Source organism: Pipistrellus kuhlii, unplaced genomic scaffold, assembly GCF_014108245.1.
Source record: "Pipistrellus kuhlii isolate mPipKuh1 unplaced genomic scaffold, mPipKuh1.p scaffold_m20_p_41, whole genome shotgun sequence".
NCBI lineage: Eukaryota > Metazoa > Chordata > Mammalia > Chiroptera > Vespertilionidae > Pipistrellus > Pipistrellus kuhlii.
Window position 1 is genome coordinate 1,767,565 of NW_023425542.1, and position 20,650 is coordinate 1,788,214.

At 48.5% G+C, this 20,650-nt stretch overlaps 1 protein-coding gene across 3 annotated transcripts; it reads right to left on the reverse strand.

Annotated features, from left to right (window-relative positions):
- Positions 1–1,643: 1,643 nt before the first annotated feature.
- DDX24 (DEAD-box helicase 24) lies at positions 1,644–20,553 on the reverse strand. 3 transcript variants are annotated; one of them, XM_036411581.2, is made up of 9 exons: positions 20,439–20,553; positions 17,752–18,450; positions 12,013–12,546; positions 10,670–10,823; positions 9,870–10,385; positions 7,031–7,106; positions 5,385–5,573; positions 3,570–3,699; positions 1,644–2,249 (listed from the first exon to the last, which is right to left on the reverse strand). In XM_036411581.2, the coding sequence occupies exons 2-9, from the start codon at positions 18,443–18,445 to the stop codon at positions 1,966–1,968; spliced, it is 2,577 nt and encodes an 858-aa protein (XP_036267474.1). In that variant the 5' UTR covers positions 18,446–18,450; positions 20,439–20,553; the 3' UTR covers positions 1,644–1,965. The 3 variants fall into 3 exon arrangements, with proteins under 3 accessions (XP_036267474.1, XP_045427924.1, XP_045427925.1); XM_045571968.1 differs by having other exon boundaries at positions 20,300–20,521; XM_045571969.1 differs by having other exon boundaries at positions 17,752–18,453; positions 20,284–20,521.
- Positions 20,554–20,650: the final 97 nt, after the last annotated feature.

Here is a 20,650-nt window from a genome sequence, read left to right on the forward strand (position 1 = left end):
CACCTCATCTGGTCAGAAAAGCTGTCTAGGGAAGCTGCCTCATCTTTTAAAACCTACTCCCATAACATGTTATACCACCAAAATCCTATATAATAAAAGGCTAATATGCAAATTGTCCCCTTGCCTGGTTGTTCGACCAGGAGGCAGGCCTGGCCAGCCAACCTCCTGTGTCCCTCCCATCCCCACCACCACCCAGCCAGATCCACCCAACCAGGGTGGGCCTGCTGGACCCCACCTATGCACACATTTGGGCACCGGGCCTCTAGTAAAAATAATAAAGAATTTGCCATTAGAAGGTATGGGCAGGATGTCAATGGACATTGCTGGACCTGTTCGGCCTCTCATGGCTCAGGTGCTGCTATGGGACCTCGAACATCCCTGAATCTCCATGTATCATTTGGGAAATGGAAAGTCCCTGCTGTCCTGACAGCTGTCACTCAGGCGCTGACCTCACGGACTACAGCTCTTTTCTTCTGCATTCTCTCCGGTGACTCTGGGGAGATACTCTTTGGCAACACCGCTGTCTTTAAAGACTAATGCAATATGTTTAACCTGCTTAGTCGCAAGGAAATATTCACGTTCCATACCCAGCTCTGCCACCTGCTGCTGTGTGAGCCCAAACGAGGCTTAATCAATTAATCAGTCTTCTCCACTACACGGACAGAAGAATGTCTGAGACCTGACAAATAATAAAGTAGCTTGCAGTGCCTAGCAGTGCCTGGCACTTGCTCCACACGCAATGACACCCGAGTCTGAGTTTAGACCAACTATCCTGTTGTAGTTTTCCAAAGGGGCTGAGGGAATACTGCTGCCATCCTGCCAACCATGAGGCCGAGGGAAACCCGCTTAGAAGCCCAGACTTAGCTGCACAGAAATCAGCGCTTCTACAACTGCAGCAATATTAACGCCTCATCCAGACTGACCAGAGAAAGCTGGGGTGGCACCGGGAGGTCGCTGGTTCCCTCGGCACATTTACACACCACCCGCGGCTGCAGAGGCCATAGCAGCCGCCTCTGCTCTCAGGAGCTCAACAAAGGTGATCTGAGTGGCAAACACTGTGCAGAGGGTGGGCATGGGTACTCGGGGGCCCACAGCAGGAGCACTTCACTCTCTTGGGGGCTCAGGGACCTACAAACAGGAAGCAGGGCTCAAGAATGGGAAGGCAATCAGGCCAAGGGAAAAGCATATGCAAAGGCTTAGAACAGGAGAAGGGACGCATGGAATCATGGGAAGCAAACCAGTTCTGTCACCAAGGGGCTGCAGAAAGATGAGGAGAGAAAGGGGCTAGGGCAGGTCTGAGTCAGCATACTAGTCTTGGCTTCTCCACAAGTGGCTCTGATGTTCAGGAAACTTGTGTTGTCCTGGAGCCTGAGGACGGCAACCTCTTCCTACCCACACGGGGCTGGCTCAGACAAAACCATAGCTGTGAGTGAAGCGAGTGGGAGCCCGAGCTAAGGGTTCTGCTGTGGGGAAAAGCGGGAGCACGTGTGAGGACCCAGACGGAAATGACTTCACATTGGTCTACAGAGCACCCGTCTCCTGCTCCATCCACACTGCCCAGTGGGGTAAGACACTCCCGTGTGCATCCTACAGCCGAGGACTAGGACAGAATCCCCCACATGCTGGCTACACACAGGATGACATGCTGGTTCTGTTGCTTTTAATTAAGGAAATCAAGTTGAACATACAAGCCTATTAACACTGAAATACAGAAACACATAAGCTGCTGCTCATAAACACTGAAATACAGAAACACATAAGCTGCTGCTCATAAACACTGAAATACAGAAACACATAAACTTTACTTTAAAACAACACAAATCTGCTTTAGGTCCCTCCTGCCACGGGGCGGTGTGGGGAGAGATTTCTGTAACCGGGCTGACACTGGAGTGAAAGGGAAGGTGAAGGTGACCACATAACCAGAGAGCACGGACCACGTGTGGCCGCAGCAGGCTGCCTCAGCCGTTAATTTGCACTTGTACTTGGCTGGGGCTCCTGCTGCTGCTCCTGCTGCTGCTCTTTGGTTGTGGGCTTTGGCTTCCTCTGCTTCTGTTTGGAGAGGCAGCTCAAAGCGGACTCCCCGTTCCTCGGAGCGGGCTTGAGCATGGGTGGCTGGCCAGACTGAGTGGGGTACTTGGTCTTCAGGTCATCTTTGAACAGCGGTTGAGAGAGTAGATGGCGCAGCTCCTTCTTCAGGACCTTCATCTGCTTCTGTCTCCGACGCTCTTCCTGCTGGTCAGCTTTCCCTCCTTGAAACACAGTACGAAAAGATCATTTACCTTGGGGATAACGGGGTATCGTGAGGAGAAATGTTTTGGAACTCTTTTGGAGAAGCAGTCTCAGAACTTCTCTGCAGACGCTGTTGTTGTGTGACTTCTAACAGTTTAGGAGGGCCACTCAGGGACACACTGTTCTTTACTTGTCACAAAAACCCTCTAAGGAAGGAATTATCTTAATTTCACAGTCCAAGAAATTCAGAGGTCACTTGCTGAAAGTCACAGAGCTAGCTGTCAAACAGATTAGAACCCAAGTCTCCAGACATGTTATCAGTTTTCTTCCTACACCTCCGACCCACTTGCAGCCTGGGGTTTTACAACTCGAAGCTACAAACCCCTCAGGAGTCAGGACGCGTCTATGCAGCCCAGCTCCACTGCGTCTCCCCCGCAGCACTGTGACCACCCTGCAGGGGCGGGCCCAGCCCAAGGGGTCACACCGGCCTGTCCTCGAGAAGGGAAGCAGAACATCTATCTACAGCCCAGGCCCCAAGCTCAAGCTACGAGGAGGACTAGCTCACTGTCATCAAGCCGAGTGTTTGGTTCCTGCTTCTATGCTGAGTACAGAGCAGTATGTCTGCTTCTGACTCTTGGTTTTGGCACCGAGATGCCAACACCCCAGCTGAGCTACTCTCTGTGGGCCGGAAAGAGCAATGGGCCTAACTCTCGTGTTGTCGGTTCCAGAAGTGGTTCTGCCACTTCTGAGACTCGGGAACTTTCTAGAGCAGGGACCACACTGATGCTTCCCTGAACCCTGAGCCTCGGGCCCAGGTTCGGAGTTAGGAGCTCAGGGCACCTGGTGGTGGGGCTGTTTTCCTGCACAAATGACTTCTCTTCTGCGACCCTGGTTCCCTATGTGCAGCATAACTATCCAGGAGACCATGGAGGTCAGGTGAGCTGATGACCCAAGTGCTTCGTTAGCTTGGAAGACAGGCAGAGTAGTAATGACAACAGTTAATAACTTGACCCCCCGTGAGGTAGGTACTTTATTACCCGGATTTTATAAATGAGGACACCCAGGCACAGGACGATTAAGAAACCTGACCTGGTAATGTCCATTTAAGGGAACAGGCCAGCAAACAGGCAGTCTGGCCACATGTGGGTGGTAATGGAAGGCCCCAGACAAACAAGACAGAGGAAGACGTTAGGCTCATCTGGGACAAGGGCCGGTCACAAAGGAACAGGCATCTTGCCGACAGTGGCAGGACCCATGGTGTAGCGAGGTTCCAACAAGGCAGAGTTGAAGAGAAAACAAGCTGAACTAGCCCTTGCTCAAGGTCCGTCCAGCCCACTCACCCTTGTACATTTCCTCATCCAGCTCAATCTCAAGGGCAGCAGCCGCCTGCTCAATCCAGGAGTTGTGCAGACAAGCCTGGAAGTTCCGATACTCAGCTTTCTCAACCTGCCGAGCTAGCTGGACTCGCTCCTGGAGGGAAGGAACAGAAAGTGTTCATCTGACAAAGGGTTCAGGCCTCTGGGAAGCAAGTCTGTTTAAGCTTATTTAAAAATGCTCTTGAGCCCGGTCACATTCAATTTCTGGGCAGGGCACATGCCTGGGTTGTGGGCTCAATCCCCAGTGTGGGGTGTGCAGGAGGCAGCTTATCAATGATTCTCTCTTATCATTGATGTTTCTAGCTCTCTTTCCCTTGTCCCTTCCTCTCTGACATCAATAAAAATGTATTTAAAAAAAAACAACAAAACAAAACATGCTCTTGTGATCCTTTTTGGAAGCAAGTGGTTCCTCATAAACACGCAGAGGGCACTTGTGAAACGTGGCACAGAGGAAACCACAAGGGCCGGCATCCAAACCCTGAACTCCCTTGGAGCCTCCGAGGCGGGCTGCAGTTACAGTGTCCACAGGACACTTCCCCGGGCATCAGCTGGCTTCCCTGAAGCACCCCAACAACTTGGAGTTAGGGCCCAGCTCTCAACCGCAGAGAAACACTCACAGAACTGCCTTCCCTCTCTCACGCTGTCCTTTGAGAAAAGCGTTTCACGTCTCCCTCTCACGGGTGTTGTGGTCAGACTGCAGTGACCACGGAAGACAGAGAGCTTGCGATGTGAGAGAAAGGAGCCACAAAAAGCCCGGGTAGCCGGTTGGCTCCTATTCCTCCTTCTCAAGGTTATCCTGTGCACCGCCTCCTTTCCCCCTGCAGCTCCACCTTTCCCCCTACATCTCCACCTTCCATCGGCAGCTCCACCTCCAACCTGCGTCTCCATCGTTCCCCCGGCATCTCCCACGGATTTCCTCATGTGGCTTCCAACTGCTCTGCTCCCTCAGTTCCTGGAATTTCATCTCTTCACCTCTTCATAGCTCTGTCTTCAGGAGGCTTGGAGAAAACCTCATTGCCAACCCATTCGATCATGTGCCCACTGGACCACAGTGCTCATTTGTCCTGAATTTTAGCACTTGGTCGGCCTCACAAGCCTGTGGACCTCCACAGAGAATGCACCCGCCTTGCTATTTAATGCACTATAGCCCATAGTAAGCAGTTACCCGCTCAGGGAATGGCTGCTAAGTTAAAATAAAACCCCAAAGGTGGGAATTATTGTATCTGCTTCAGGACTGTGACAAAGCCTGAGTCTCTGCCTCAGCAAGCCACGCTGACCTCCCTTCCCTACAACCACCGCAAGATGTCCAGGCAGCAGGGCTCACTGCACACAGAGGAGGTGGTGGAGGCTTCAGAGACAGACAGTGAAGGGTCAGGAAGAAAATGCCTCATTTGCGGCTGCTCAGTCTTTCGCCCTTATGCCAGGTACAGTGCCCATTCCCCCCCCCCCCCCCCCCCCCCCCAATCTCTTTTCAACAGAGAGTGAAAGAGAGAAGGAAAGACAGAAACATCAATGTGAGAACACATCAATTGGTTGCCTCCTGCAGGAGCAAGGAGCCTGCAACCGAGGTACATGCCCTTGACCAGAATCGAACCTGGGACTCTTCAGTCCGCAGGCCGACGCTCTATCCACTGAGCCAAACTGGTTAGGGCCCGTTCTATTTTTTAATGAACCCCTTTGTTTAGCTCTCTGAAGAATTATAACTTAGTTTCCAAGGGTTATACTTCCAAGGTGAGGGAGCATGACCCTCCCCGCACTAGCCTGGCTTTCACTTGTTACCTTGACTGCATCCATGTACTTTGTCTCCACAGGGAACAATGGGATGTCCTCATCTTTCTTGAGGGTTTTGTAAATCTTCTTAAAACTGATCACATCCTCGGGCCCAATCAGCATCAGGCTGAGGCCTTCGTTGGTGGCACGAGCAGTTCGACCACTCCGGTGGACATAAATCTCCGAGGTGCGAGGGACCTGCCAAGGGAGGAACTGGGAGGTCAACATGTGGCCATCACCAAACACTGCTCCTCCCCTCAGGACCAGCAGGCCGATGCTGGAGCCTCCTCCCTCTGAGCCAGCCAGCTACAAACCTCTCCAGCACCGTGGACTGACCCAGCCCCTCCCAGTCCCACATGCAAACTGTCCCCAGGTTCCCTGCCCGTTCACTGTGCGGGCTCTGCCCTCCCGTGCCCCTGCCCGGTTCAGGCCCTCAGACTGCTCAAGTGGGAAATGGCAGTCATTCTTCACTTGCCTCTCCTCACTCAGCTAACTGCCACTTCCCCGTGTTCGTTCCCCCTTCCTTTCCTACCTCTACATGCTCACATCCTTTCTACCTTCACATGGCAAGCATCTTTTAGAAACCACTTTCCAACCTCCCAAACTAGAAGCTACCTCTCCCTCCCATTATATATCTATACATACATACATACATTTACACATACGTGTGTGTGTGTGTGTGTGTAAAACACCGTATCAGGACAATGCTCTAACCAACTGGGCTGCCCAGCCCAGGCTCTCTCCCGTTATATTTTGAAACTCTCCAATATTCTTCTGCCTTAACTTATGGCTGCAGTCACTTCATCTCCTCTAGTGGATCTGCTACTTCTTAGGGGCTAGAACTGTATAGTGTTCACCAGATATCTTTTACAAATACCAAGCCAGCCTCTTCCCCAAAAAGAAGATTTGCTAAATTGAACTGGTTCCCTAAATTTGTTTTTTAAAGCAAGAAAGACAAAAAAGGAGTAATAGTAATGCCAGAATAGCTATCTTTTATTTGAGCACTTTCCCTGTGCTAGGTGCTTCATCAGCATTAGTTCATTTAATTTTAGTAATAACTCTATGGGGTAGGTAGCGTTTACTCCATTTACAAACAATGACATTGAAACCAGAGATGCTAAGCAACATGGCCAAAAGTAACAACAATGAGGAAGCCAGTACACATCACACCCTGATATTCACTACTATTCACGTCAGTATCAAGAGCTGCGAAGATTTGTTTAAGTGCTTATGCTGTGCTACATGGCTTTTTAAGCTCTTCACATGTAATAACTTACTTTACCTTAATAAGAACTTAAGAATTAGATACTCTAACTGCCACTTAAATATAAAAACTGTGGTACAAAGAGACTAAGCTACTTGCTCAAGCTGGGATTTAAGCTCCAGCTCTATATGCTAAACTGATTATCCCCACTTCGTGGAAGAAACTGAGACTTTAACCCGGCAATATCCTGTAGCTTGCCCAAGTAAGAGAGAGGGGCTCTTTGACATCAGACAAAGCCAAGTGGCAGCAGCTGGTTGTTCACTACGTGCCAATGGTATTCTCTGTTGCATGAGGCCTTGGGACAACAATTCCTCCTCCCTCTCCCAACCTTTGCTTTAAAAATTCCCCGTTTGATACTAGAAACTACGTACAAATTCCCTGATGCCCCTACCTGGTAATGGATGACATGCTGGACTTTAGGAATATCCAGGCCCCGAGCTGCCACATCTGTTGCCAGGAGAACACAACTGTGATAGAGAAAGAAAGCTCATTAATAATACCCAATAGCTACTGTGTTTCTCCGAAAATAAGACATCCTCCGAAAATAAGACCTAGCGCGTGGAAAGATAAGACTTCCCCTGAAAATGAGACCTAGCGCAACTTTGGGAGAAAAAATTAATATAAGACACTGTCTTATTTTCGGGGAAACGGTATCACTAATCAAATTCTTAACATCTGCTGAGTATTCTAAGCACTATAAACCCTTACAAACACCCTATGAGATATTATCTACGTATCTCCCTTTTACAGATTCAGAAACTTAAGCTCAGAGAGATTGACTTTCCAAGGTACATACATGGCTGTAATCAACAAGCCACACTCTGCAATACTGAAGACCACCTCAAGTGACTTCCGTGAAGCCACACATAGTGCAGGTCGGTGACCTCATCTCTCACCTTCCCACTGACTTCCCTCTGGTCAGAGATGTCCTTGCTCTTCCTCAAACATGCCCAACGTGCCCTTGCTGTCAGGCCCTTACACTTGTTATACCTCAGGTCTTAAAAGGTCTTCCTGAGATACTTACATTTCCTTACTTCCACTCTCTGCTCAGCCCCTCACCTTATCAGAGAAGTCTCTCTGGCCACACTCACACAGTCTGCACAACTCCCCACACAACTTGACTACTTAGCATTTAGTACCACCTGAATAGCCATATACTTACTTTTCTTCTTCTTTTTTTTTTTTTTATGTACTTACTTTTCAACTTATTATTTCCTTCCACTGTAACGTAATCTCCAGGAGACTGCATTGTTCACTGTGCTATTACCAGCCCCTAGGACAGCACCTGGTTCACAGTGAGCACTCGATAGTATGTGTGGAGTGATGTTCCTTAACATATGCACGGCTCGAGGAAAGTCGAAAGCACTTGAGATCCTAAAAATAAGACTCTGGGCCCTTCAGGGTCCAAACTCCCTGAATCTCTGAGGTAGGCATGGGGAATATGATGCAAATTAAAGACTGTCAAACATTAAACCATTGCTGTAAGTCAAGGTCAACAAACTCTTTCTATAAAAGGCCAGGGAGAAAATTATTTTTGGTTTTGTGGGTGAATAGTCTCTATTGAAACTACTCAACTCGGCTGTTATGGTGCAAAAGCAGACACAGACAATACATGAATAAACCTTGCTGTGTTCCAATAAAAACAGGCAGCCCCGGCCAGTGTGGCTCAATGGTTGAGTGATAACCTGTGAACCAGGAGGTCACCAGTTCAATTCCTGGTCAGGGCACATGCCTGGGTTGCAGGCTCGATCCCCAAAAGGAGGTGTGCAGGAGGCAGCCAATCAATGATTCTCTCTCATCAATGTTTCTATCTCTCTCTCCCTTCCTCTCTGAAGTCAATAAAGATATTTTTTTAAATCAATGAAAACATTTTAAAAAGTTAAAATAAAAACAGGCAGTAAGCCCTGGCTGGATAGCTCAGTCTGTTAGAGCTATGGTCGGAAAACCACAGCTCTCAAGTCACATGCGGCTCTTTGGCCCCTTGAGTATTCTAACACCACTTCTTCAAAATAGACTCACCCAGGCCGAAAACCAACTTCTGCACATGGGCCACGAAGTTTCAATCGCACTGCACGTGCGCACCACACGTGGTATTTTGTGGAAGAGCCACACTCAAGGGGCCAAAGAGCCGATGTGGCTGCAATTTGCAGACCACTGTTTTAGAGCATTGTCCCCAAATGCCAAGACTGCAGGTTCAATACCAGGTCTGGGCACATAAAAGAATCAAGCAATGAATGCATAAGTGGAACAACAAATGGATATTTCTCTCTATCTAAAAAAATCAATTAAAAAAGCAAAACAAATACACAAAACACAGGCAATGAGTCAGATTTGGCCTGTGGGCCAGTTTACCAACCCCTGATCCTGTAAACCAGTAATTCTACCTACCAACATCCAAAGGGAGGTAAACCAGACACTTGTTCTAGAAACTAATCACCTGTAACCAGACAAAAAACCCTGCGGGCAAATGCCAATTCAGAGTCACCTCCACTGGCCAGCCCTCAGCATGATAATCTGCACCCTGCTGTCTGAGCATCGTCTGGCCCTGAGGCAGATGGTCAACAACAGCATAGCATGTAAGGCACAGCATGAGCTCTGGGGGTGACAGGCTGGTCAGAGGCCCAACTCTGTCAGGCTGAGAAACCTTGGGCAAGCTACCTAGCTTTCCTAGACCTTACTGTTCTCACCTATAAAATGAGAATAATGATAACAAGTGATAGCAAAGCTAACATTTAGCAAGTATATACTACATGCCAGGCATTGTTCTAAATACTTTATATGCATAAATTCACTTAATCTTCTCAATAGCGCTCTGAGGTGGCTTCTATTATTACACTAACTATGAGAAAACTGAAACAGAATTTGACCAGCTAGAAGGGTACAAGCAGTCTGCTTCCAATCTGTTCTCTTACCATCAATCTACTCTGCTTCTTCTCAAGAATGTTAGAAGTGAATGAATGTAGTGATGAACCAAAATGCATCCTAGGACTTACTCTATTCTTATGGTAGGTACTACTGTCACCACTGTTCATCATTAAGGAAATTTCTGTTGGGCATGACAGCAACCAAATGTACCAGACAAGGTAAGCCTGCCTCATTACTGTGCAAAACAAAGGCACCTTATACTGATAAGGCCCATAACAGAAGGTAGCTTCCCACCATCTCCCCACCATCCTGGCAACTTTGACCCAATGGCCAGAGGCTGGGCTCTGGGGACAGGCCTGACTTACTCTTCCAGGCGAGCAAACTGCTCCAGGTTTCTGAGCCTCTGCTTCTGGTGCATGCAGGCGTGGAGGGTCAGCGGCATGATGTCTAAGACTTTGAGGAGCCCAGAGAGGCGTTTGATGCAGGAGATACTGTTGGCAAACACTAAGGTGCGTCCTGGATACTGCATCAGGAAGTAGTACAGATATAAGTCCTTCTCATTATTCTCACAATGGATCTTGGTCTCGGTCAGTGTCTCCACTGTGGCCTCATTTCTTGTGAGGTCAATGACCTTGGGCTTGCCCCTCATGCCAATCTTCTGCATGAGGATGCCAAGCTTGGCAGTTTTGTCAATTTTCTTGGTATGTTTCTTGTGAAGGATTCGAGCAGGAGCTTGATGTACCAGAGTCAAGGTGGCAGAAAAAACAAGTGTCTGTCTCTTTGGGTTGTATTGGGAGTCACTGAGCATCTCCAGTAGCTGTGAGAGCTCAGCAAAGTGGCCTTTCTCAACCATCCGGTCAGCCTCATCAATCACCAGGCACCTGCAGGTCCAGACAGTCCCACATTCGCTGGTTAATAATGGGTAAGAGAAATTATCTAGAGCATCCTACTACCACCCTCACCATCAAAACACACACACACACACACACACACACACACACCGTGAGGACTCAACTAATCTCCCTCATGCATGTTTGGTTTTCTGAAGGCCAAAGTTTAGCTGGCACCACATCAGGACACTTTGTGACAGAGATGGCACTGCACACACTACTAGGTCACCTCAGACCCACTTCAGAACAAGGATGAGGGAGCTCCTGTCTCTCACCTGAGCTGCCGGAGGTTGCTCAAATGAGGGTGCTTTTCTTTCACTAGCTCCCACAGTCGGCCCGGAGTGGCGATCACAATCTCAGGCTGGCGGTTCAGCATCCTCTGCTGTTTCTGCGCGGACATTCCACCAACCAAAATAGCAGTTTTAATTCCTGTGGTACACAAACATAAGGGATACCGTTATTCAGTCTAGCTGCTTTCTTCCACAGCTGACACAGGCGCCCCCAGATTAGCAGAGGCAAACCAGCACAGCTCCCCTCTGCAGGGGATGCTGAGAGAGCTGGCATGGCCTGACTGCTGGTGCCACCCCTAGAGGGCTTTCCAAGTCTGGGATCTGGGCCTTGCCTACTTCCCCAACCTCCTTTCTTTCTACTCCCCTCTCTCCAACCACAACAGCTCCAAAAAAACTGAGCAATGCTGCACAACTGGGAATAATGCTACCTGTGGCTGTGACACACCTCCCCAGGGAAGCCTGCCCATTCCCCTCAATTACAATTCATCTGAGTCTCCTCCAATGCCTGCTGTTCTCTCCTCCATCGTGAAGGACTTCTCGACGTATCCAGTGGGGAAGAAACACACAGAAGCATGCTGTCAAAGTGCTTAGCAAAGTACCTCACACGCAGTGAGAGTTGGAAAATAACTGCTGCTTATACTATTGTATAAAATACACACTTCCACTGTGCAGTTCTCCCCAAAAGGAATTCCATGAGAGAATTAAGTTCTAATGCCATAAGGCAGACGTCGGCAAAGTTTTCCCTTAAAGTGTCAATCATAAACATTTTTGGCTTTGTGGGCTAAATGGTCTGTCACAACTACTGCCCAGCCAGTATGGCTCAGAGGTTGAGCATTGACCCATGAACTAAGAGGTCATGGGTTCCATTTCTGGTCAGGGCACATGCCCAGGTTGTGGGTTCAATCCCCAATAGGGGGCATGCAGGAGGCAGCTGATCGATGATCGATGTTTCTCTCTCATCGATGTTTCTCTCACTCTCCCTCTCTCTTTCTAAAAATCAATAAAAACGTCTTTAAAAAACAACTACTAATAATTCTACTTCACTTTGCCTTGGTGGGCTGAACTTTATTTACAAAATCAGGCAGTTTGTCAAAACCTGCCCTAAGTATCCACTATACCCAACAAATTAATTTCCTATGCATCTAGAATGGCGTTAGCTATGTGTCTTAGGACAACTGAGAAAGCAGCACTCAATTTTCTGTAGAGCATAATTCTCTGGCAGACGAGAAAAGTTTCCCTAGAAGGCAACAGCCACAGCTAGCTCACCTCTGCACACCAGCACCTAGGACCCTCTCAGGAAATACTTATTACACGGAACTAAACCTCACCTGTGAACTTGGCCACAGCATCAATGTGCTGCTTGACCTGGACAGCTAGCTCTCGGGTGGGGGTCAGAACCAGCCCAAGTAGAGGACGCTTCGCATATGATTTAAAGGTGACGGATTTGACATCGAACTCCTGTTGTAGCTTTCCAATCTGTTCTTCATCAAGCTTTTCCTCTTTGTCCTCATCCTGTTTGGGGATGGACTTCTCCCTGATCAGGGAAGAAGGTCCTTCACCAGCATCATCATCCCAGAAGGGAAGCACCTGGTCTGAGATGGCAGCTTCAGTCTTGGCTTCTGCCTTGCTGGGTGCTGCTCCAGTCTTCGTTCCAGCCTCACTGGGCAGTGCTTCACCCTCCATCCCCTCCTCATCACACCAGGATCCAGACTCAGTTTCAGCCTTGTTTGGTGACTCAGTCTCAGCTCTAGTCTCACCAGCTGGCGCTGCTGTGTTACTCAGAGCTGGGGTAGGCTTTTTCACCTGCCACTGCAGCACTGAATGAATCATTGGAATGGCAAAGGCCAGCGTTTTCCCACTGCCTAAGAAAACAGACAGAACATGCAAAAACAGTGTGAATCAACAGATGCACATATTTTTGTCTGGGGTTCTTTACACAGAATAAGGAACCTTTTGAATGGCTAAGTACCACCCTGACCAACCAAAGCCCCCCCACCCTGCATAGGTTCCCTTACAGCACTGCACCTATAATTAGGAGCCTGAGGAAAATCTGGCAAGCTGGCATTGAAACCTGACGTCACCAATGATGAACTAAGGACAAATGTCCAAGCAATGAAACCCTTAAGAGATGGGCAAGTTGCCGAATCCAGTTTGGCTCAGTGGTAGAGTGTCGGTCTGCGGAATGAAAGGTCCCAGGTTTGATTCTGGTTAGGGGCATGTACATTAGTTGCGAGCACATCCCCGGTGGGGGGTGTGCAGGAGGCAGCTTGTCGATGTTTCTCTCTCATCGACATTTTTATCTCTCTATCTCTCTCCTTTCCACCCTGTAAAAAATCAATAAAAAAAAAGAGAGGAAAAAAAAAAAGAAAAAAAAAAAAAGAGAGAGATGGGCAAGTTGTATGTGTGTTTTGTTGTTGCTGCTAAAGAACAACACATTGTGCGGGGCAGGGGGAGGGGGGAATGGACATATGTAAGAGTTCTTTCCCAAGACCTTTCTTTGGTGAGGAAGGAGGAAGTAAGAAAAATAAAACCTTAGCTTTTGAGAAAATTGGCATACTTTTGTCTAAGCTTAGACAAGAATGAATGGCTTCTGAATGTATATGGAGTCCAAATTTCTATCATGTGAGTGGTCAAAACAATCAAAACAAAGCTTCCGGAGCTGAGAACCAAAAGTAGTTCCAAAGTTATAAAACACAAGCAGAAACAAGAAAACGAACTCTGGACAAAGAAACCTTTATCATAGGCCTCAAAGAACTCTCCCAAAGAATTTTCAGAGGAAAATGAACAGCTTTCAGTATTAAAAACTCACAAGAAAATGAGGGGCTATAAGCAGAAACAAGAATAAAAGAGCAAAAACAGATCCACAAAACTTCAGAGAAGAAAAATAGCACTTTCCAACAGAAAAATGAAATCTAGAAGACCATGTAACAATATTTGTATCTGAAGACCTGAAAAAATAACGGACAATCTAGAACTCTACACTCAGCAAAAACTTCTTTCAAAGCAAAAACAAGATGAAGACTCTTTTAGGCATATAAAGTTGAAACAATTTATCATCAGAACTGAACAAAAAAAAATATTAAAGGCAGTCTTTCATGCAGAAGAAAATCTGGATCAACAAAGGAATGATGAGCACCAAAAATAGTAACATGAATAAATATAAAAGATGTCTTTTTCTTATTTGAACTTTTCTTAAAAATGCAAAAACAACAAATGGATTTTGGAATTCCTAATGCATTGTAAAGTATAAAATGAAAAGCACAAAGGAGAGGAAAAATTCCTATCTACAATAATAAAAGAGTAATATGCAAATTGACCATCACTCCAACACACAAGATGGCTGCCACAAGATGGCCAGCAGGGGAGGGCAGTTGGGAGGAACCAGGCCTGCAAAGGAGAGCAGTTGGGGGTGATCAAGCATGCAGGGGAGGGCAGTTAGGGGTGACCAGGTCGGCAGAGGAGGGAAATTGGGGGCTACTGGGCCTGCAGGGAAGGGCAGTTGGGGGGGAGCCAGGCCTGCCAGGGAGAGCAGTTGGGGGGGGGACCAGGCCTGCAGGGGAGGGCAGTTAGGAGCAACCAGGCTGGCAGGGGAGCAGTTAGGCATCAATCAGGCTGGCAGGGAGTGGTTAGGAAGTGATCAGGCTGACAGGCAAAAGAGGTTAGGGGCAATCAGGAAGGCAGGCAGATGGGATGTTAGCAACGGAATATATTAAACCCAAGTTCATAATATGTGGGCTGACAAAAGAATGTTTTTGTATAATATGTAAATAATATACAGTTATTACAGGCAGGCAGGCAGTAGGCAAGCAGTTGGGAGCCAGCAGTCCTGGATTGTGAGAGTGACATCCATTGAGGGGTCCCAGATTAGAGAGGGTGCAGGTTGGGCTGAGGGACCCCCCACCCCCCCAAACACACACACACATGAATTTAATGCACCGGGCCTCTAGTGGAAATATAAGAGGCTGGAGATGAAAAGGAGGGAGGCCAGGGAAGGAGAGATTACAAAGTGGTCCAAAGCATCTTGTGGGGTAGTGGGTATATTCATTACATACATGGGCAGCAGTTGTCCACAGCCCCAAGCTTTTTTGAATCTTGGACCTGCAGATTCACAACATTCCATGCGATGGCCTGATAGGAGCTGTGGTATAACCCAATGTCAGGCTTTAGCTACAGTGGCTCACAGAACCTTGCCTACCTGCCATCCAGAAACCCATTCCACACTTCTGCACACATCAAAGCACAAAGAGCCAGTCTAGAATCCAGGCACCACAGATTTCAGCTGTGCATGTTTAGGGACTCTGTCTATCCTCTGTGATGCCAAGTTTCACATCGGTAAGATGGGAATAATGGAACTTACCTCAGGCTAGTTGTGAGAACTTAACACAGGGCAAGACTCATTTTGAAATGCTAAGAAAATGGTCTACGTCATTATTACCTTCATTCCCCTCTTGAGGTTTCCTCACTATTCCATCTATGTGACTGTTATGTAGGAACTCATCCCAAACTTCCTGACCACTTCCAGAGGTACTAAGTGTCTAGATCACATGTGTCAAACACAAGGCCCGCGGGCCAAATTCGTCCCGCCAGGCCTTGCAATGTGGCCCGCACCGTGCTGTCATCACTGCACTCCGCTGCGTTTCCATCACAATGGTTTATGACTGTTCAGTAAACCATTCGGCCCGCGATTTAGGCTGGATTTTAGATTTTGGCCCCTTCTCTGATTGAGTTCGACACCCCTAGTCTAGATGGTCTAGTCCTATCCATACCATAGAGTAGTCACTAGCCACATAAGGTTACTGAGCATTTAAACTGTGGTTACTCTAAATTGAGATGTGCTGCAAGTTCAAAATACACACAGATTTTCAAAAGTTAATATGAAAAGAAATGCAAAGTAGCTCATTAAAAATTCTACATAAATTACATACTGAAATGTTTATAAAATTGGTTAAATATATTGCTAAAATTAATTGCACCACTTCTTTTTTACATTTTTAACATGGCTTCTTGGAAACTTGAAATTATATATATGTGACTCACATTTTATTTATGTGTGTGTGTATCTATACTAATACAAGGGTAATATGCTAATTAGAATGGGAGACCTTTCAGGAGACCGGACGTCCTTCTGGACAAAGCCATGGTGGCAGGGCCAAGGCAGAGGTGGTTAGGGGTATGCAGGCCAGTGGAGGAGTGGGGGGTAGTTGGGAACAATCAAGCCGGCGGGGGGAGGAGGGAAGGGCATTGGGGGCGAACAGGCCAGCAGAGGACGGCAGTTGGGGGGTGCACAGGCTGGGGGGAGAGGGCAGTTGGGGGAGATCAGGCCGGCAGGCAGTGGTGAGGGGCAATCAGACAAGCAGGAAGGTGAATGGTTAGGAGCCACTGGGTCCTGGATTTGGAGAGGAATGTCCCAGATTGGAGAGGGTGCAGGCTGGGCTGAGGGACACCTCCCCCTGCATGAATTTCATACAGCGGACCACTAGTATAATAATAATAATAATAATAGCATAATATGCTAATTAGACCAGACAGTTGGATGACCTTCTGGACAAAGCCGTGGCTTTGAAGGCCAAGCCCCTTGCATGAATTTCATGCATCAAACCTCTAGTGTATATATATATATATATATATATATATACACACATTCATACATACATATGCATATAGAGGGTGTCCTCAAAAAATGTATTCACACTTTAATAGTTGATAGCTCAATTGTGAAGCGACGTGCACACACATGTATGTTACCAATGGTCTAGTTGGACTAACAGTTCCAGGCAATATAAGTTCCTCCCCTCACTCAGTTTGTTTTTATTTATTTTTTTATTTTTTTAAATATATATTTTGTTGATTTTTTACAGGGAAGAAGAGAGAGGAATAGAGAGTTAGAAACATCGATGAGAGAGAATCATCAATCAGCTGCCTCTTGCATACCCCCTACTGGGGATATGCCCGCAACCATGGTACAGCCCTTGACTGGAATCGAACACGGGACCTTTCAGTCCGCAGGTTGATGCTCTATCCACTGAGCCAAACCAGTTTCAGCCCCTCACTCAGTTTAGTCCACCCAGGGAAAGTTAACCTGTCATTGCTTCACAGTCTTAGGTGACTTGGGGAATGCAGAAACTTTAAACAATGTCTAGTCCCAACAGGCAGCTCATGCCAAATCTACCTACAAAATCCACCTACTAATCATCCACCACACTCAGAACCTTCCAGTGACAACTCACCAACTCCCAAAGCAACACTTTTTCTCTTTGGACAATTGAGAACTGGACACCTCTTCCTTACACTAATGAAGATCTACCTCTCCAGAGGGCTGATCTTAGCCCTACTCTGAGCCACTTAGAAAAGCCTCAAGAACAGGAAAAAACCACCACTTGCAGATCACTTACAATGACTTCAATTTTACTTTATTGTGGCATTTACATTTAACCCACACACTAAAGAAATAGGCTGCTGTTGTCTCTATTTTATAATGGGCATATACTGCTCAGGAGATAGGGTGACTTGCCTAGGGTACTGATCAGGAACACGCAGATTACAACTCAGAGCTGGCTGACTTATTTTTATTTTTTTTTATACCCTCTTCTTTTTTTTTCTTTTTTTTTTAAATATATTTTATTGATTTTGTACAGAGAGGAAGGGAGAGAGATGGAAAGCAAGAAACATCGATGAGAGTCATCAACCAGCTGCCTCTTGCACACCCCCCACTGGGGATATGCCCGCAACCAAGGTACATGCCCTTGACTGGAATCGAACCCGGGTCCCTTCAGTTTCCAAGCCGATGCTCTATCCATTGAGCCAAACTGGTCTCGGCAAGATACCCTCTTCTATCTGAGCGGCGTGCCTGGCAGGGTGTCCCCACAGTGTGTGGAGGACAGAGCAGAGGACTGTGGAACTAGAGGCTGCTTACAGATCCCAGCCACCAGGCCCCAGCTTGTGCCCCGAAGGAATCTGTCCTAAACACCTTCATTTAACCATGCTTTCATGGTTATGTTCCCAATATCCCCTCCTCCCAGTCACCCAGCCTTAGCAACCAAGGCTCAGGCCAGATAAGGTGCCCTTACCTGTCTCGGCAGCCCCAAGGATGTCCAGTCTATCACGGATGGCAGGAGCCAAAGTCAGAGCTTGGATTGGTGTGGGTGCAGAGAAGCCTAGAGAGCTGAGTGCACGGAGAACTGGCTTGGGTACAAACAGATCCTTCCAAGCTGACACATCTGCATTCTGGTCATGCACTTCAGGCAGCCAGGTCTTGGCTTTTTTGGGCCCCTTTGGAGTAGTTCCCTGGGAAAGCTCCAATTTTCTCTTCTCTTTCTTTTTCTTCTTTTTTGGAACTGCCAGGGCCGGGCTTCCTGATGCCATCTCCCCTCCCTCTGGATCAGGGCCAACTGCGCCATCTCCCTGAGGCTCTGGCCCAGCCTCTTCGACCTCACACTCGGGCTGGGCCACATCTTTGCGCTTCTTCAACTTCATCTTTTTCTTTGCAGAGCTACACTCTCCTTCCTCCTCTCCTTCGGGAACAGCTTGGGCCTTCCTCTTCTTGGAGTCCTTTGAGAAGAGACTGGAGGGATTCTTGGCAGGGGAGACCAACCGGTAATCTGTCAGTTCCTCAAAGCATACCAGGTCATCCATCTGTCCATCTGCAAACATGTTTGGGTCAATCTTCACCTGCTTCCATTTTCCCACAACCTTGATTCCCTTCTTCTGAAACTTGCCATAGCTTGGTGACTTTGGCTTTGATTTTGTGTCCTTCAACTTCATGGTGGCTGAAAAGGAGAGAGAAATGTTCCATGACGTTTGGCAACTGAGACGCATGGCTTCTGAGGCAACAGATGTTTTCGAAGCAGCCTATAGAATGCCAGGCCCTGCAAAGAAGTGAGGGCACAAAGGTGTCTCTACACTGACGCTCCCAGCTAGAGACCAAGGAAGGAAAGAAATACACCCACAAAGCAGGCCTCCTGGCTGCAACAGAGGGAATACAGAAGATGGAGCAAAGTACCCCAGATCCAATACTTACTGCTTGTGAGCCCTTGGAAAGAAAGCCCTGCTTAATCCTCTCTGAACCTGTGCTCCCATCCTTTTTTTTAATATATTTTATTTATTTATTTATTTTAATATATTTTATTTATAGAGAAACATCGATGAGAGAGAAATATCAATCAGCTGCCTCCTGCACACCCCCTGCTGGGGATGTGCCCGGAACTAAGGTACATACCCTTGACCGGAATCAAACCTGGGACCTTTCAGTACGCAGGCCAATGCTCTATCCACTGAGCCAAACCAGTGTCGGCTACTCTCATCTTTTTAAAGGGACAAAGAGCCTAATCATGTTCAAGTCATAAAATGGAAGATGAAGTCAGCAACACGCAAGCCATTTTGAAGGCAGAATAAAATTGTTTCCTTTTTTTTTTTTAAGGGAGGGATGAAGGGGACTCCTGAAGGGGCCAGCTTTAATAAAAGTGCATAGCTTTGCTCTACCTGGTTTGGCTCAGTGGCTAGAGCATTGGCCTGCAGACCGAAGGGTCCCAGGTTCCATCTGGTCAAGGGCTCCTGCTTAGGTTGCAGGCTTGATCCCCAGTAGGGGCCTGCAGGAGGCTGCCAATCAATGATTCTCTCTCATCACTGATGTTTCTCTCTCTTTCCCTCGCCCTTCCTCTCTGAAATCAATAAAGATATATACATATATACACACATTCACACACACACACTTTTTTTTTTAAGTGCACGCCTTTCTTCCTTTTCAAGTCTTGCCCAAAGAGGGCAAATAAATGCCTGTTTCCCATTCTGGCCTTTGCCAGATGCTCAAAAGCATCCAGGTTATGCACTCCCTGAGAAGGATACCCATGAAGGGATTTAAGAACCATTTAAGCATGTCTAGTTTGAGCGCAAGTCCACCCATGCTTTCCATTTTCAGAAAGGCTAAGAAAAATATCCTGTAAAAAAGACAAAGCCCGACCACCACTCGCCAGCAGAGTCTGTGTTGGACATGTCTCTGGGCGGCTCAGTTTCCCTATCAGGAAAAACAGGGGTGATGTGGCTATTTGTTCCACTGGGTCCTCAAAACGCGACTACAAAAAGGTGACGCACATCAAAAACCGCTCAGCATGGCGGCTCCCAAGGCCAGCGCACCAGCCCTCAGGAAGGCTCGCCCACCTCCACTGATCTCCGGGCTCCCACCCCCGAGCTCAGGGACCCCGAGGCGCGGGGGATGCTCCGAAGGCGCGGGGGGTGCTCCGGAGGCGCGGGGGGTGCTCCGGAGGCGCGGGGGGGTGCTCGCCAGGCGCGGGGGATGCTCAGGAGGCGCGGGGGGTGCTCACGAGGCGCGGGGGGTGTTCACGAGGCGCGGGGGGGGGGGTGCTGAGGAGGCGCGGGGGGTGCTGAGGAGGCGCGGGGGGTGCTCGCCAGGTGCGGGGGGTGCGCAGGAGGCGCGGGGGATGCTCACCAGGCGCGGGGGATGCTCACCAGGCGCGGGTGGTGCTCACGCACAGGGGCGCGCAGACCGCGGCCTGCAAAGCAAGCGGGGCCCCTCCTCGCGGTGCCCGGCCCCCTGACCCGCGCTCGGGCCTGGCCTCACGCACGGACCGCGGCCCTGACGCCCACGGAAGGGGTACCTACAGGAGGGGTGCTGACGGGATCCGCAGGCTGCTTGGCTGGGCCGGTGGCCGCCCTCTCAGCACTCAGGAATCGCGACCCGGAAAGGCCCGCGGCGGGCGCCTGGGAGCGCACCCCCGGCTCCTCTCCCGCCGACACGCACCGTGTGGACACCCCGCGCTGTTCTCTCAGGCGCCGCGCGGATCTGTCAGGCAGGCGCCACCGGGCCCACCGCTCCAACTGACGCCACGCGCCGTCCGCAGTTCCGGGGCGGAGCTTACACTCACGCACTTGGGAACCTCTGCTGCAGGAAGTCCCGCCCCCGTTGAAAACGCCGCCATTTGATTCGCTGCCGCCTGTGCAGTGTGAGAATGG

Coding starts and splice junctions, on each gene's coding strand:
- DDX24 (XM_036411581.2), bottom strand. CDS start 18,445: ATGAAGTTGAAGGACACAAAATCAAAGCCAAAGTCACCAAGCTATGGC. Junction 12,547..17,751: donor CCTTGGGGCTGCCGAGACAG/GTAAGGGCACCT, acceptor CTGTTTTCTTAG/GCAGTGGGAAAACGCTGGCC. Junction 2,250..3,569: donor GGATGAGGAAATGTACAAGG/GTGAGTGGGCTG, acceptor CTGTGTTTCAAG/GAGGGAAAGCTGACCAGCAG.